Genomic DNA, 14,305 nt, shown 5'->3' with positions numbered 1-14,305 from the left:
TGTTGCAGTTGCTAGAGGATTGTTGTTTATGATCAGCTGCATTTGTACTTAGGTCCTCTGGCCTCGAAATCATGAAACCATGGTTTTTTATGATTAACATTCTTAGGTACAGTGAAGGGAGTTGAATAGAGAGGCATAGGCCACTCAAAGTCCAGATCATCACTGGAGGATCAGCCACATATAAAACTTAATTCAAGTGTCCTTTTCCACTTACTGTTTGGTACTGGTACTGCTGCCATCTAGACTGTTTTGTTTGTGGGGATCATTGTCATTTTTTCCCAGTTATTGTAAATTACAGATGACGTAGTGTAAACCAGTTACTTTCTTCTGTCAAAATATGAGCTCTCTAAATACAAGGACTTCCAGTTTGTTGCGGTCACTGCTTCTTCCCTAGCACCACACCAGTAACCTGGAGAAGGCAATGGCAACCCACTCCAGTATTCTTGCCTGGAAAATCCCCATGGACAGAGGAGCCTGGTGGGCTCCGGTCTATGGGGTTGCAAGAGTCGGACACGACTGAGCAACTATGCACACATACCAGTAACCACACTCATTCAAAAGTGTTTGGTGAATGAATTAATGAATTGCAAGGCTGTTAAAGAAAACAATTGCTTGAACATTAAAGGCAACGGAGAGTCTTGGAAGCATTATTGAAAGCTTTAAGTAGTTTTGCAGAGATGATCCTTATGATTGTATGGCCAAAGTCAAGGGTCGAGATCTCGAAGAGATCTTTTGTCCATCTTACAATTTTGTGTGAAAAGTTGATTTCCCTCCCTGCCACCCCCAACCAGTAGTCACCATTCAGATTGTTTCTGTTTCTTTAATAATTAGCACAGTTGTAGCAATAATCCAAATTTTATTAAATGTTATACAAAGCTGTTTTCATCATTTTTCTCCTGCATTGAGTTAATCAACCTCCCATCCTTTACTATTAAATTTTAGTCCTTGGTTTGAATGTTCCCATTCCAAGTAGCCTTTTTCAGCTTCCAGTCACAATGGGAGACCTCCCGGATTTCCTTGTAAAAAAAATGAAACAGAGTGTAAATGGCCAGAGAATTTTGCTTCCTCGGAGAAGTTTTTTTCTTGCTAATTACAACCCCCTCTTCTTGGAGCCATTGAATATTTCTTGAGTACAACTGTCTCCTGTTGTAAAGGGAAGAAATAGTCTTTGCTGATGAAAAAAGTCTGTAGTTTGGTTCATTTAAAGGTAGTTTCCTTTACTGCTGGTTTATATTAAATCACTAACTTATTAACATTTTTAAACACAGTATGCTAAATGAAAGTAAATGCAACTTAATACAACTATTAATAGGGAGTTGGTGGTGGACAGGGAGGCCTGGCGTGCTGCAGTCCATGGGGTCGCAAAGAGTCGGACAATGACTGAGTGACTAAACTGCGCTGAATAGATAATAAAATTGAGTGCTATGTTAGATTAACTACTACTGCGTAACAAGTTACCTAGAGATTCCGTGGCTTAAAAATGCGTACATATATTCTCTCAGTTTCTGAGGGTTGGGCTATAGGTGCCTCTGGCTCAGGGCTTCTGAGGAGGTTGTATTCAAGCTGTCCACAGTCCATATGAAGGCTTCACTAGGGCAAGAGCGACCTCCAGGCTTATTCACGTGGTTGTTGGCAGGAGTCGGTTCCTTGCGAGTTGTCCACTGGGTGTCCCGCTGGGTCGCTGGCTGCTGTCGGCTGGAGACAGCCCTCCGTTCCTGAGCACTTGGACCACGTCTTAGGCACCTCACATGGCATCTGGCTTTCCTCAGAGCGAGCAGTGAGAGACTGTCTGAGGTGGAAGCTGTGGTTTTTCCTGGGATACTTGACTCATCAGTAGTGAGTCTGGCCCACTCACGGGGAGAGGAGTCCATGCGTGGGTCCTCGGTGTCTGCCGCCTGTGGTAACACGCAGATGTGGAATGTTCCGTATGAGGTGAAAATACACTTCCAAACCACACGACTCATCTCATTTTGCTCATTAGAAGCAGTTGAAATTAGGTGGCATCAAATTTTAAAAAATCAGAACCTCTAGATTTTTGTGAGCAAAGATACTTAAGCAGTATAAAGAATTTTATCAAAAAAAAAAAAAAGAATTTTATCAGGTGTACTATATGATACATATTTTATAATATGATTAATAGCTTCAAACATTTGCCATTGGAATTTAAAAAACTCTGTCAGATATCTTTTGCCTTTGTTCCCATGTGTAAAGCTTTGGTTTGAGTTCATTAATGAGACTGACAAGTACAGTTATGTCTGTTTACCGTTAGTAACATGGGCGTCTCCTCCTCTCCCCCTGCTCCTCGCTCTCCGCAGATCGATCGGGGATAGAAAATGTCAACTCCGTGGAGGCTTTGCAGGAAACGCTCATCCGCGCGCTAAGGACCTTAATAATGAAAAACCACCCAAACGAGGCCTCTATTTTTACAAAACTTCTCCTAAAGTTGCCAGATCTTCGCTCTTTAAACAACATGCACTCTGAGGAGCTCCTGGCCTTTAAAGTTCACCCCTAAGGCCTTCGCTGATTTGGACACGAACCGACCCAGGCTAACTGTACATTTTGTGCTGAAACGCTTATTTCTCTGTGCGTGCCGTCTGCGTGGAGACCTCGGAGACGAGGAGCCCGCAGGCCGTCTCCGCAGTCGGCCGCAGCCGTCCGCCGCATTTCCTCAGCCCTGGCCGGAGGCTGACCGCGTCCCAAGTGACCCGTCAGCTGTGCGGCACTTAACTGGAGAAGCTACACTGAATTACAGTCACACTGAATGTTAGACTTTCTCATCTGCCAAAACCAAAAACCATTTGATCTCCCTGTGACATAAATGTAAGGCGTAATCACAAGTATCTGAGGACCTAAAGTTACCCCTCTGTGGTGGAAGTTACCCCTCCTGTCAGATGGAAGCCTGATTTCACCACAGGACTCTGATCTGCTGGTTGAGGCCCTGCGAGTGAGGAGACTTCGGTGTGGGCGCCCCCGTCGTCGTCGTGAGCGTGCCCGGTCCTGGGAGGCTCCCTGCTTGTGGAAATGAGAGCCAATCCTTCCCCCAGGCCCACCTGACACATCCTAACCAACATCTGTAAAGCATCTTTACCTCTTGGGAGATAGGCACTATGTAAATACAGTAAAATTTTTGTTATAATTATTCATAATAATTATCTTTTTTTTTTTAACTTCTACTGTTTTCTGAGAAATCATTTCAGTCCACACCAATCTGCTATTCAGGGTTCCTGCATATGTGTGGGGTATCCTCTGGCACCCACATATTCAAAGATTATGGGTACATTAAATACAGAGTATGTGTACATAATATCTATGTGAATATAGTTATACATAAATATATCTCTTCACAATATTTTAAACTGTGAAGAACTTTATCATACAATAAACTTAAAACAAGAGGTGTCAAAAGACCCAGATTAGGTGCATTTTACCTGTTGATAACATAACCATTGCTTTAAATGTTTAGAGAGTAGAGTGCTGAATTTATGCTCTATTTTGGTTTATTTAAGCACCACTTAATGTAAAAGTGCAACAGGCAGTTGAGTCCAGATTTTCAAAAAATTTGTGTTTTAGAGTTCATCTTTAGTAAAATTTTTGGTTTCAGGTACTGGTCATTTAAAAGTTCATTCAGATTCTTACCTTGTGCTAAAAAGGTTTCATTGCTGCCCCTTAATACACATGCTGCAGCTTGATGATAAACATTTTGATTCTTTCTGGAGAACCGATATTTAAGAAAACAGTTTCACGTGTTGATGTGTGCCTGTGTGTGAATGTAGATTGCAGGTGTGTTCTGAAGCCACTTGTTTTGTTTTTTCCCCTAAACAACACTACAGGGATTTTGTCAAATTAGATTTAACCTATAATTTGAAAAATCATTTAGTGTGTGACCTACAGGCTTAGGAATAGTATAGTCAAAGACATTTCATCCTTATTTCTGTTCTTGGGCTTTATTAAATAGCTAAGATTGGCCTTTTTATGGCAGTTGGAGAAAATCACCTGAAAGTTGAGGATTTTGTGTATGTTTTTCTGTTGCCCTGCAAGATAGCAGCTAATTGGATTTTTTGGGTTAAGATTGCCTTCTGTATAATTTTTAGATTATATAAAATTACAAAAATGAAAAGGTCCCCTTTACTGTCTCAGCCTGTTACTTTAATGACATGTGAGCAGAATGCCTTATTTTGTAACCTTGTTTAACTTGTTGCTACTAGGACTTGAATTTCTGTGGCACTAGTTAAGTAAGTTAAAAAAGTTAAACCCCCTCTTTATTAAAGAGGAAAGGTGATGGTGATGTCTGTAGTACAAGGTAAACCATAATTGTGATTTACCTTAAATAGGTATGACTTTTATGGGATATACAGTATAGTTTTTGTGAATTCTTTACATGATAGCATTATCTTTTTATAATTTTTTTCCGAAGATAAATGCATAGTTTTCTTCTATGGGAAATAGAAACAGCTTTTTGATGTAATACTGAAAACCTCAAAGATCATGTTGTTTCTTAATTTTTGCCTTTTGCATAAGCCTCTTTATAACATATATCTTTAAAGCAGTTACTAAGTCTTTAGGAATGTGTAACCAGAACTATGTTAGTATTGCTTATAAAACTTTAGTTAGGTTCAATATATACATGTATACATCTATATATAGGTATAGAGATTTGCATTTTGTCTTGTAAAATTTTATTTGAACAAATTCTTCCTGTAGGTAATGGGAAACAAATTTAATAGTTCATATGCCACTCTTAGCGTTTCTATATTTGAAAATAGCCCACGATTTAAACTTGTAATTCTAAAGTTAAACCAGCAGCCTCCTATAAGCACATTCTTTGATTGAGTCATTGGTTATAAACTTACTGTTGATAAATGCGTAGAAGACAACCAGTTTGGGGAACTTCTGAGTTGGTGGGACACTGTCGATTAATTAACAATGTACTGTATGAATTAAGTGATGCTTTAACTCTGATTTTACATTTTAAAGTTAAGACATGGGCATTATGTCAGCAAACTTAAGGGCATTATGTCAGCAAGCTAAAACATTTTTTTCTTGTGCTTTTAATGTATCTCCTTACATGATCTTAGAGACGATTCAAGCCTTTAGAGAGAAATAGCTGAGGAAAAGGGGAAACATCTTCTTGGGATGAAGCTTTTCCTTATGGCGATGGTTTAATTACAGATTCAAAAATCAGAAGGAAATTTGAGTGGATTAAGTGTATAGCTTCTGTAAACACATTTCAAGAAATTACCATTGTAACTTGATAAGATACGATTTTTTTTTATGTAAACATCATTGCAAAGCAAGGAGTAGAAGCTCAGCTAGATTTATTACTGTGCACGAGAGCAAGTACCTATCTCAATTATTCTTTTTCTTTTCCAATGTAAAGTTTGCTGAATGTACAAGAAGAGTTTATCACTTAGGGCATAGAATTTTTTAGGGGTTGGGAGGGGGGAGCTCTGTCAGGCAGTTACCTAGAAACAAAGATTGTCTTGGTTTGATCTGAAATGTAAAACTTGAAGCTATTCTTGAACTGACATGGAAAAATAAAATGGCTATTGTTTAAAAAAATGATAGAACTATATTGTTGACAAGATATGAATTAAGTTTATTTTCTACAAACTGTTATTGATGAAGACATGGATAATATGTTCATGTTTCTGAAAAGTAATCTGTACATGGGGGGAGGGAATAATAAATATTATTTCTAACCAGGTGTGGTATTTGGTATTTTCCTATCCTGAGTTTTTTGTAAGACCATCTATAATTACCTTACTGCTTTCCCTGAGCAGAGCAGGGTCTCTTTTATGTAGATCTCTGATTCAGCATGGGGGTGGGGGTATAAATATGCAGGACTTTTTTAAAAAGGAGACTTCAGAGTTTGTTTAGAGATTCCAGCAAAGACTGAGTTTTCTATGATGCCAGCTGAAAAGAGGTTCCTGGTTAGGGGACCGGGAGAGGCAGGGGTGGGGGACCTGGTGTAGACAGGGCTCAGCCGTAGCCATGAACCGGGTCGGGAGCCTCCGCACGACCACCGCCTCCTCTCATCTTAACTAGGGGGTGCCACTGTGCGGGCCACTTAAACCAGCGTTTCCCGAATTTGTTTCCAAGACCAGTAATATCCCCTACTTTCCTGTGAATGTTAATTGATGTCAGGTGGGAGACATGGGCTTCTTGATGAAATGAATGTGGAAACACTGGGTTAACCAAGGTTACTGAGATGTCTTTATGGTATTCGTGTTCTCTGATGAGCAAATGTGCATGTGTCCTTTAAGAAAGGGTTTAGGGGGATGCAGATTTTTTTCCCAAACGCTCTCCACTGGATAAACAGCCCCCCCACCCCATTCTTTCTGTGCTGAGCTCTTCTAAAGCTCTTTGGAAAGTGTGCTTTCAGGAGAAAAGTCCCTGGTAACCCACTTCAAGTTTTGATCAGGATGTTGATCATATTCTGTTGAGTATTATACAAATTTGCATCGGGTTTTGCCCCTTTTTTGCACAGGATGAGAAACAATGAACTTGAAATAAACGTGTGGTTGATGGAAAGCAAAACAGATGGAAATCCTTGCAAGTTTTGGAAATACTGCTCGTGAATAACTGAGTAAAAACAGCCAGTTCATGGATCTGGTGTTAGTTTTAACACTCACTCGGGCCTGTTAAAACTTGTTACATTTGCTTTTCTTAATTTTTAGTCTGGGGGCTTCCCTGATGGTAGAGTCTACCTGCAGTGTGGGAGACCCGGCTTCAATCCCTGAGTCAGGAAGATCCCCTGGAGAAGGAAATGGTAACCCACTCCAGTATTCTTGCCTGGAGAATCCCATGGACAGAGGAGCCTGGCGGGCTACAGTCCTTGGGGGTCTCAAAGAGTCAGGCATGACTGAGTGACTTCACTTTCTTTCTAGAAGTTGAGGAACAACTACGGCCTGTGTTCTAGGAGCCTTGTCAGAGTTGCCTTCACAGTGTGAAAGTTGCTGGCCTTGGGGTGATTTTCAGACACCAGAGTAGTAGATCCACTTAGAACACTTTGAATTGAGTGTGTGTAGGAGCCATGAATGCAGGCTGGGAGGAAAGCTCAGGACCTCTCCAGAGCCCCTTACGTGGGGCGCATTCCCCAGAAGGTGAACGTGCTCTCAGGATGAGCATTGCCCCTGCATTTTAACACAGATAACCAAGAGAGTGAGCCCAGTGTTAAAGACTCCAGTACAAACCCGGGATGACCGCGTTCTTAGTCGCTTGGTTGTGTCTGACTACGACCCCATGGACTGTGGCCCGCCAGGCTCCTCTGTCCATGGGATTCTCCAGGCAAGAGTACTAGAGTGAGTTGCTTGCCTTCCTCCAGGGGATCTTCCTGACACAGGGACTGAACCTGGGTTTCCTACGTTACAGGCAAATTCTTCACTGCCTGAACCACCAGCGAAGCTGGCACATAGAACTGAATATGACCTTCTGAGGTCTCTGAGGTAAGCTGTTTTCTCATCTGTTGCTTCATTTTTCTCTGAACTCTTCTTATCCTTAACCTCAGTGGTTCCCCCCACCCCATTACTTTGTTGCTTTGCTTGTACATTTTCATCTGTTTTTCCCTCCTACAAGAGATATTTCATTTCCTGTGCAGATTCTGCAGTTAAACACAAGTAGGGTAGTTTCCAAACTGGAAAGCACCCGCGCTTGCGTTCTGTCTTGATCATCTTTCTGTGCCCCCCCACCCCCCGCCCCACCCCCCACCATTGCAGTGGCTGCTCTTTTTCAAAGCTATTTTGTCGGACAGGATTTTTGAGGAATAAACTGATGGTTTACTTCTTCATTACTTACATTTACTGAACGTCTGTGTCTCAGGAGTTTTTATTCTTTAGCGCACAGTGAGGTTCCATGAAAATCCAGGGTGCCAATCCAGACGGTGTTGCCAAGGTGTGTGCCTGTGGAGCAGGTGGTCGCCAGTCAGAGCAGCCGAGTCCTGCAGCTGCTGCCAGCTCGGGGGCTCCTGAGGTCTGGTGTGACCTGGTCAGGGATTTAGGGGCCTGGTTGGTAGAAACAGCCATTATTAAAAATTAAGTTATGTAAGTTTACAATTGAGTTATATTTGAATGGGTAATACTCAAAGCTCATCTCTCCCTAATTATTTTAAATTTATTATTAATGCTTTATGTGTGTGTACGGTGGGTTCAGTGCATGGTGGGAATCCTTTGTCAGCGTGTTTCTGCACACCTTCCCATTTCCCTGCCAAGGGATTATCTATACCATGAAAATCTGCACATGCTCTGAATCAGGGCTTGATTTATTGTTTTGTTGATTTTCTAGGCTTGAGAAAGTGATGGAGAAAATGTTAAGGATACAGATTACACTTAGAAGTGTCTCACATCTGTTGCCATTAACCATTGCAAATAGCATAGAAAAATGAAGAAATAGTCCAGTAGTTGAAAAGTATTAACTGGTTCAGCAAAGAAATTTCTCACATCATTGATAAACAAGTCAAGTTCTGATGTCATTTTTATTGTTTTATTGTATTGGAGGAGAGCATGACAACCCACTCCAGTATTCTTGCCTGGAGAATCCCATGGACAGAGGCGCCGGGCAGGCTACAGTCCATGGGGTTGCAAAGAGTCAGACACAACTGAAGTGACGGAGCATGCACACACTTATTGTAGTAATATATTTAAAATATCATTCAGCTTGCCAGAACTGTTTGTCAGTTGCAACTTTGGCAAATATAAGGCATGCATTCTGTGAGAATTGTGTATATGGAGTTAACAGTAAAGAGGATCGTACACTTTATATATTGTGTGCTGTATCGCCTTTCGGTAAGAACAATAGATGCACACTCATACGTATGATACTCCTCCTCAGGGAGCTGGCTGTTAAACACTACCTTCACACCACTATTACTTAACCCCAAGAGGTAATTCTGTTTTTCTAGATGAAGAAACCTAGGCTCAGAGTTTAAGTAACATTCAAGTTTGCACAGCTACTTAATGGAGAGGCGGATTGCAAAACCCAGATGTCTGGGCCTTGGAGTCTGCCCTCAGCTGTTCTGTGTGACAGAGAGGCCAGGGCCGGGTCCCCTCCTTGCAGAGCAGTTTTTAGTAAGTCTGCTTGGCTCTCTGAAGAGGTGGGCTGTTGAGAGGGGCTAAAGGGGAAATTTAGGCAAGGAGTCAACACATAATAGTCTAATGTTATCCCCCCAACCCCTCAGTAAAACGTTCTCTCATCTGGAAAAGGACGGAGTGGGTGCGAGACTGAGAGGAAGTAAAATCTTTGCCAACAGTGAAGCCTATTCAGACATGAGGTCACTGCCCGTAAGCAGAGGGAGGAGAGAGAGGTGGGCCCCAGGGAGGAGGCTCGGGGGGCTCTCTAGGGGCTCAGCCTGGGGGCGGGTCTCTCAGGAGCCCCAAGGGAGGAGGCTGTGGGGCTCTCTGGGGGCTCATCCCGGGGGTCAGGTCTCAGAAGCCCCAGAGAAGAGGGCTCAGCCCAGGGCGGGTCTCTCACAAGCCCCCGGGGAGGAGGCTGGGGGTTCTCTGGGGGCTCAGCCCCCGGGGTCAGGTCTCAGAAGCCCCAGAGAAGAGGGCTCAGCCCAGGGGCAGGTCTCAGAAGCCCCAGAGAAGAGGGCTCAGCCCAGGGCGGGTCTCTCACAAGCCCCCGGGGAGGAGGCTGGGGGTTCTCTGGGGGCTCAGCCCCGGGGGTCAGGTCTCAGAAGCCCCAGAGAAGAGGGCTCAGCCCAGGGCGGGTCTCTCACAAGCCCCCGGGGAGGAGGCTGGGGGTTCTCTGGGGGCTCAGCCCCCGGGGTCAGGTCTCAGAAGCCCCAGAGAAGAGGGCTCAGCCCAGGGCGGGTCTCTCACAAGCCCCCGGGGAGGAGGCTGGGGGGCTCTCTGGGGGCTCAGCCCCCGGGGTCAGGTCTCAGAAGCCCCAGAGAAGAGGGCTCAGCCCAGGGCGGGTCTCTCACAAGCCCCCGGGGAGGAGGCTGGGGGGCTCTCTGGGGGCTCAGCCTGGGGGCGGGTCTCTCACAAGCCCCCGGGGAGGAGGCTGGGGGGCTCTCTGGGGGCTCAGCCCCGGGGGTCAGGTCTCAGAAGCCCCAGAGAAGAGGGCTCAGCCCAGGGCGGGTCTCTCACAAGCCCCCGGGGAGGAGGCTGGGGGTTCTCTGGGGGCTCATCCCGGGGGTCAGGTCTCAGAAGCCCCAGAGAAGAGGGCTCAGCCCAGGGCGGGTCTCTCACAAGCCCCCGGGGAGGAGGCTGGGGGTTCTCTGGGGGCTCAGCCCCCGGGGTCAGGTCTCAGAAGCCCCAGAGAAGAGGGCTCAGCCCAGGGGCAGGTCTCAGAAGCCCCAGAGAAGAGGGCTCAGCCCAGGGCGGGTCTCTCACAAGCCCCCGGGGAGGAGGCTGGGGGTTCTCTGGGCGCTCAGCCCCGGGGGTCAGGTCTCAGAAGCCCCAGAGAAGAGGGCTCAGCCCAGGGCGGGTCTCTCACAAGCCCCCGGGGAGGAGGCTGGGGGTTCTCTGGGGGCTCAGCCCCCGGGGTCAGGTCTCAGAAGCCCCAGAGAAGAGGGCTCAGCCCAGGGCGGGTCTCTCACAAGCCCCCGGGGAGGAGGCTGGGGGGCTCTCTGGGGGCTCAGCCCCCGGGGTCAGGTCTCAGAAGCCCCAGAGAAGAGGGCTCAGCCCAGGGCGGGTCTCTCACAAGCCCCCGGGGAGGAGGCTGGGGGGCTCTCTGGGGGCTCAGCCTGGGGGCGGGTCTCTCACAAGCCCCCGGGGAGGAGGCTGGGGGGCTCTCTGGGGGCTCAGCCCCGGGGGTCAGGTCTCAGAAGCCCCAGAGAAGAGGGCTCAGCCCAGGGCGGGTCTCTCACAAGCCCCCGGGGAGGAGGCTGGGGGGTTCTCTGGGGGCTCAGCCTGGGGGCAGGTCTCAGAAGCCCCAGAGAAGAGGGCTCAGCCCAGGGCGGGTCTCTCACAAGCCCCCGGGGAGGAGGCTGGGGGTTCTCTGGGGGCTCAGCCCCGGGGGTCAGGTCTCAGAAGCCCCAGAGAAGAGGGCTCAGCCCAGGGCGGGTCTCTCACAAGCCCCCGGGGAGGAGGCTGGGGGTTCTCTGGGGGCTCAGCCCCGGGGGTCAGGTCTCAGAAGCCCCAGAGAAGAGGGCTCAGCCCAGGGCGGGTCTCTCACAAGCCCCCGGGGAGGAGGCTGGGGGTTCTCTGGGGGCTCAGCCCGGGGGCAGGTCTCAGAAGCCCCAGAGAAGGGGGCTCAGCCCAGGGCGGGTCTCTCACAAGCCCCCGGGGAGGAGGCTGGGGGTTCTCTGGGGGCTCAGCCCCCGGGGTCAGGTCTCAGAAGCCCCAGAGAAGAGGGCTCAGCCCAGGGCGGGTCTCTCACAAGCCCCCGGGGAGGAGGCTGGGGGGCTCTCTGGGGGCTCAGCCCAGGGTCAGGTCTCAGAAGCCCCAGAGAAGAGGGCTCAGCCCAGGGCGGGTCTCTCACAAGCCCCCGGGGAGGAGGCTGGGGGTTCTCTGGGGGCTCAGCCCGGGGGCTGGTCTCAGAAGCCCCAGAGAAGGGGGCTCAGCCCAGGGTGGGTCTCTCAGGAGCCCCCGGGGAGGAGGCTGGGGGGCTCTCTGGGGGCTCAGCCCCGGGGGTCAGGTCTCAGAAGCCCCAGAGAAGGGGGCTCAGCCCAGGGCGGGTCTCTCACAAGCCCCCGGGGAGGAGGCTGGGGGGCTCTCTGGGGGCTCAGCCCCGGGGGTCAGGTCTCAGAAGCCCCAGAGAAGGGGGCTCAGCCCAGGGCGGGTCTCTCAGGAGCCCCCGGGGAGGAGGCTGGGGTTCTCTGGGGGCTCAGCCCCGGGGGTCAGGTCTCAGAAGCCCCAGAGAAGGGGGCTCAGCCCAGGGCGGGTCTCTCACAAGCCGTTGGGCTGCGGTGAGGAGACGGCCGCTGAGCGGGTGTCTCCTGGTTTAGCCTTCTCAGCTGGAAGCTGCGCTGTCAGGAAGGACCCACCCAGTGGGGACCTCCGCCTTCGCACACGGCCGATTTCCAGTCACTTCCTCAGGAGCATCTGAAACAAGGGACAGAGGATGACCAGGCCCGTGTCTTGCCACCTGCCCCTCAGGGAGGGTCCTCAGTCTTCCGGTCGGCGCTGGCCTTGCCCAGCGTGGACTTCTACCTCAGAGGCTGTGATGGTTGGCTTCATGCTTCTTGACGGTACAGACAACTTGCGTGTCCTCAAAGGGAAGCATTCCGTGTCTTTTAGTTTCGAATGTTCTCAACGTTTGCTGAGGTTGGAAGACACCTCTCTGGTCACAGTTCGGCTCTTCGAGGAGTCAAGGGCGTTGACCCCTGTGCCCTCCAGCATCGCATCCAGGGCTGACCTTTGTGACGCCATGATCTGGAAACCAACACAGAAGAGCCGTCGCCGCGGAGACTGCGCTGGGGGCGGCGTGGCGGAGACCGCCGCTGAAGGGTGACACCCGGGGCGACGCTGCGCCCTGCCAGCGACTGTCCACTGACTTTCGCTCCGAGTCACCTCTGGAGGCTCGAGGACAGAAGTGTGCAGGGCCTGGGGGTTGTGCCAAGGAGTTTCATTCCCCCAAGGTTCCAGAAGCCGGAGGAGGGCCCAGGGCGGGAGAGATGTCCGGAGCCCCCGGTGCCGGGCTCCGGGCTCACCTGTCCGCTCAGGGGCTCCTCGACTCAGACTTTCCCGCATAGCAGCGCTTGTGTCTTCGGTCCTAACCAAAGAGTACGGTTTTGTAGTAGAAGTGTAAAAGAGTGTAAAATGTTTGCAGTTGATTCTCTCATTGCCTCACCTACATCCTTTTAATTTTACTCCAGCCCTCAAGGAATTCAGAGAAATATTTCACCGTGTACAACCAAAACTTCCACCTGCTGTCATTTTCCAACACTCTTGGCTGGTAATGCCAGAAGAATCTTCCAGGGAACACCCAGACGTCTACAACCCGTATCTTATCATCGTCATTCTGTACTTCTTACATGTCTGTCCACCCTTCCATACACCCATCGATCTTGGTTTTTTAAGGGTCATTTTATTTATTTATTTTTGGCAGCGGTGGCTCTTGGTTGCAGAGCGTGGGGGCTCCTCTCCCATTCCGTGGGCTTCTCGGTGCTGTGGCCTGCCTTGCTGAGGAGCACAGGCTCTGGGACTCCGGGGCTTCAGCAGTTGCAGCCCCCAGGCTCTAGAGCACTGGCTCGGTGGTTAGGATGCACGGGCTTAGCTGTCCACGGCATGTGGGATCTTCCCGGATCAGGATTGTGACCCCGTGTCTCCTGCATTGGCACACAGATTCTTTACACACTGAGTCACCAGGAAAGCCTCATCTATTAAAAAAATTCTTTAATAAAATAAACTGCAGTCATCAGGAAACTGCTCCCTAAGATGTTCAGCTTGCATACGGTTCGCTAGAGCTGAATATTAATTCACAGTTTGTTCCTTTGATGGAAAGTTTACAAGGAAATGCACACATCTTTTGGTACAGTCTCCACTCTGCGTGACACAGGCATTCTGCCCCTGCAACCCCGAACCCAGCTGAGACAGAGAATGTTACTGTCACCCCCAAAGTCTCCTTGTACCCCTTTCCAGACAATCCCTGTTGCTAAGGAGACAATAACTATTGCTCTGACCCGTATGTTGCTGCATAGAATCCCTTTGTAGGGGTGTACAGGTTTATTTTTCCTATTGATGAATATCTGGGCTGTTTCCAGTTTGGGGTTATTATGGATAAAGCTGGTTGTGAGCACTCTTTTGTATTTGCATAGCTCTACAGCATGACTTGATCCCGGGGTAGAATTTGAGTTAGGTTTCAAGAGTTCAGGAAGCTGCACATAGTGGAAAATGCAGTAAGCCGCCTACGCACGAACGTGCTCCATTCTGAGAGCACATCCACAAGGCCCGTCTGTTCCTAAGGCCAACAGTTAGCCTCGGCACCCAGCTACCACAGTCAGCTACATACTGCTGCTTTTACATTTGCTTCTGGACATCCCGGGCTTGAAATAAAGATACTGTGCTACTATGCTCGGACAATACTGTACAACAAAATGCACAAAAACACAGCCACTTGCAGCGGATGCACACGTGTGACAGTGTACCCCAGACGCGAGAACTGAGAAGTGATTGGACAGGAGAATGCAAGTCCACGTCTTGTCTTTGAAGATTCGAAACTCGAAGGTTCCTATCTAAAGGGCTTCCTATATGAGAAACATTTAAGTCCATTCTGAATTAGTCCTTTCTGTTTGGGGTCTCATGGAAAGAGCAGTGCATCAATTAAAGGATACTTAAGACTTGCCTAAAGGGGATGAAAGCAGTAAGGATATTTGTTCCTTACTTCCTGTGTGAGATCTCTGGAGGCAGGGCAACTCCAGGCT

General features: G+C 48.6%; 1 protein-coding gene across 1 annotated transcript in view; it reads left to right on the top strand.

The window, feature by feature from the left end:
• The window catches only part of NR1D2 (nuclear receptor subfamily 1 group D member 2), a 29,242-nt gene extending 23,538 nt beyond the window's left edge, over nucleotides 1-5,704 (top strand). The window contains exon 8 of the mRNA XM_061134866.1: nucleotides 2,316-5,704. Coding sequence (XP_060990849.1) covers nucleotides 2,316-2,512 — 197 coding nt within the window. The 3' untranslated portion in view covers nucleotides 2,513-5,704. The remainder of the gene's footprint in view (nucleotides 1-2,315) is intronic.
• The last annotated feature ends 8,601 nt before the right edge of the window (nucleotides 5,705-14,305 follow it).

The sequence above is a fragment of the Dama dama genome, chromosome 32 (genome assembly GCF_033118175.1).
Source record: "Dama dama isolate Ldn47 chromosome 32, ASM3311817v1, whole genome shotgun sequence".
NCBI lineage: Eukaryota > Metazoa > Chordata > Mammalia > Artiodactyla > Cervidae > Dama > Dama dama.
Note: the sequence above shows the minus strand (reverse complement) of the source record. Positions and strands in the feature narration are given on the sequence as shown.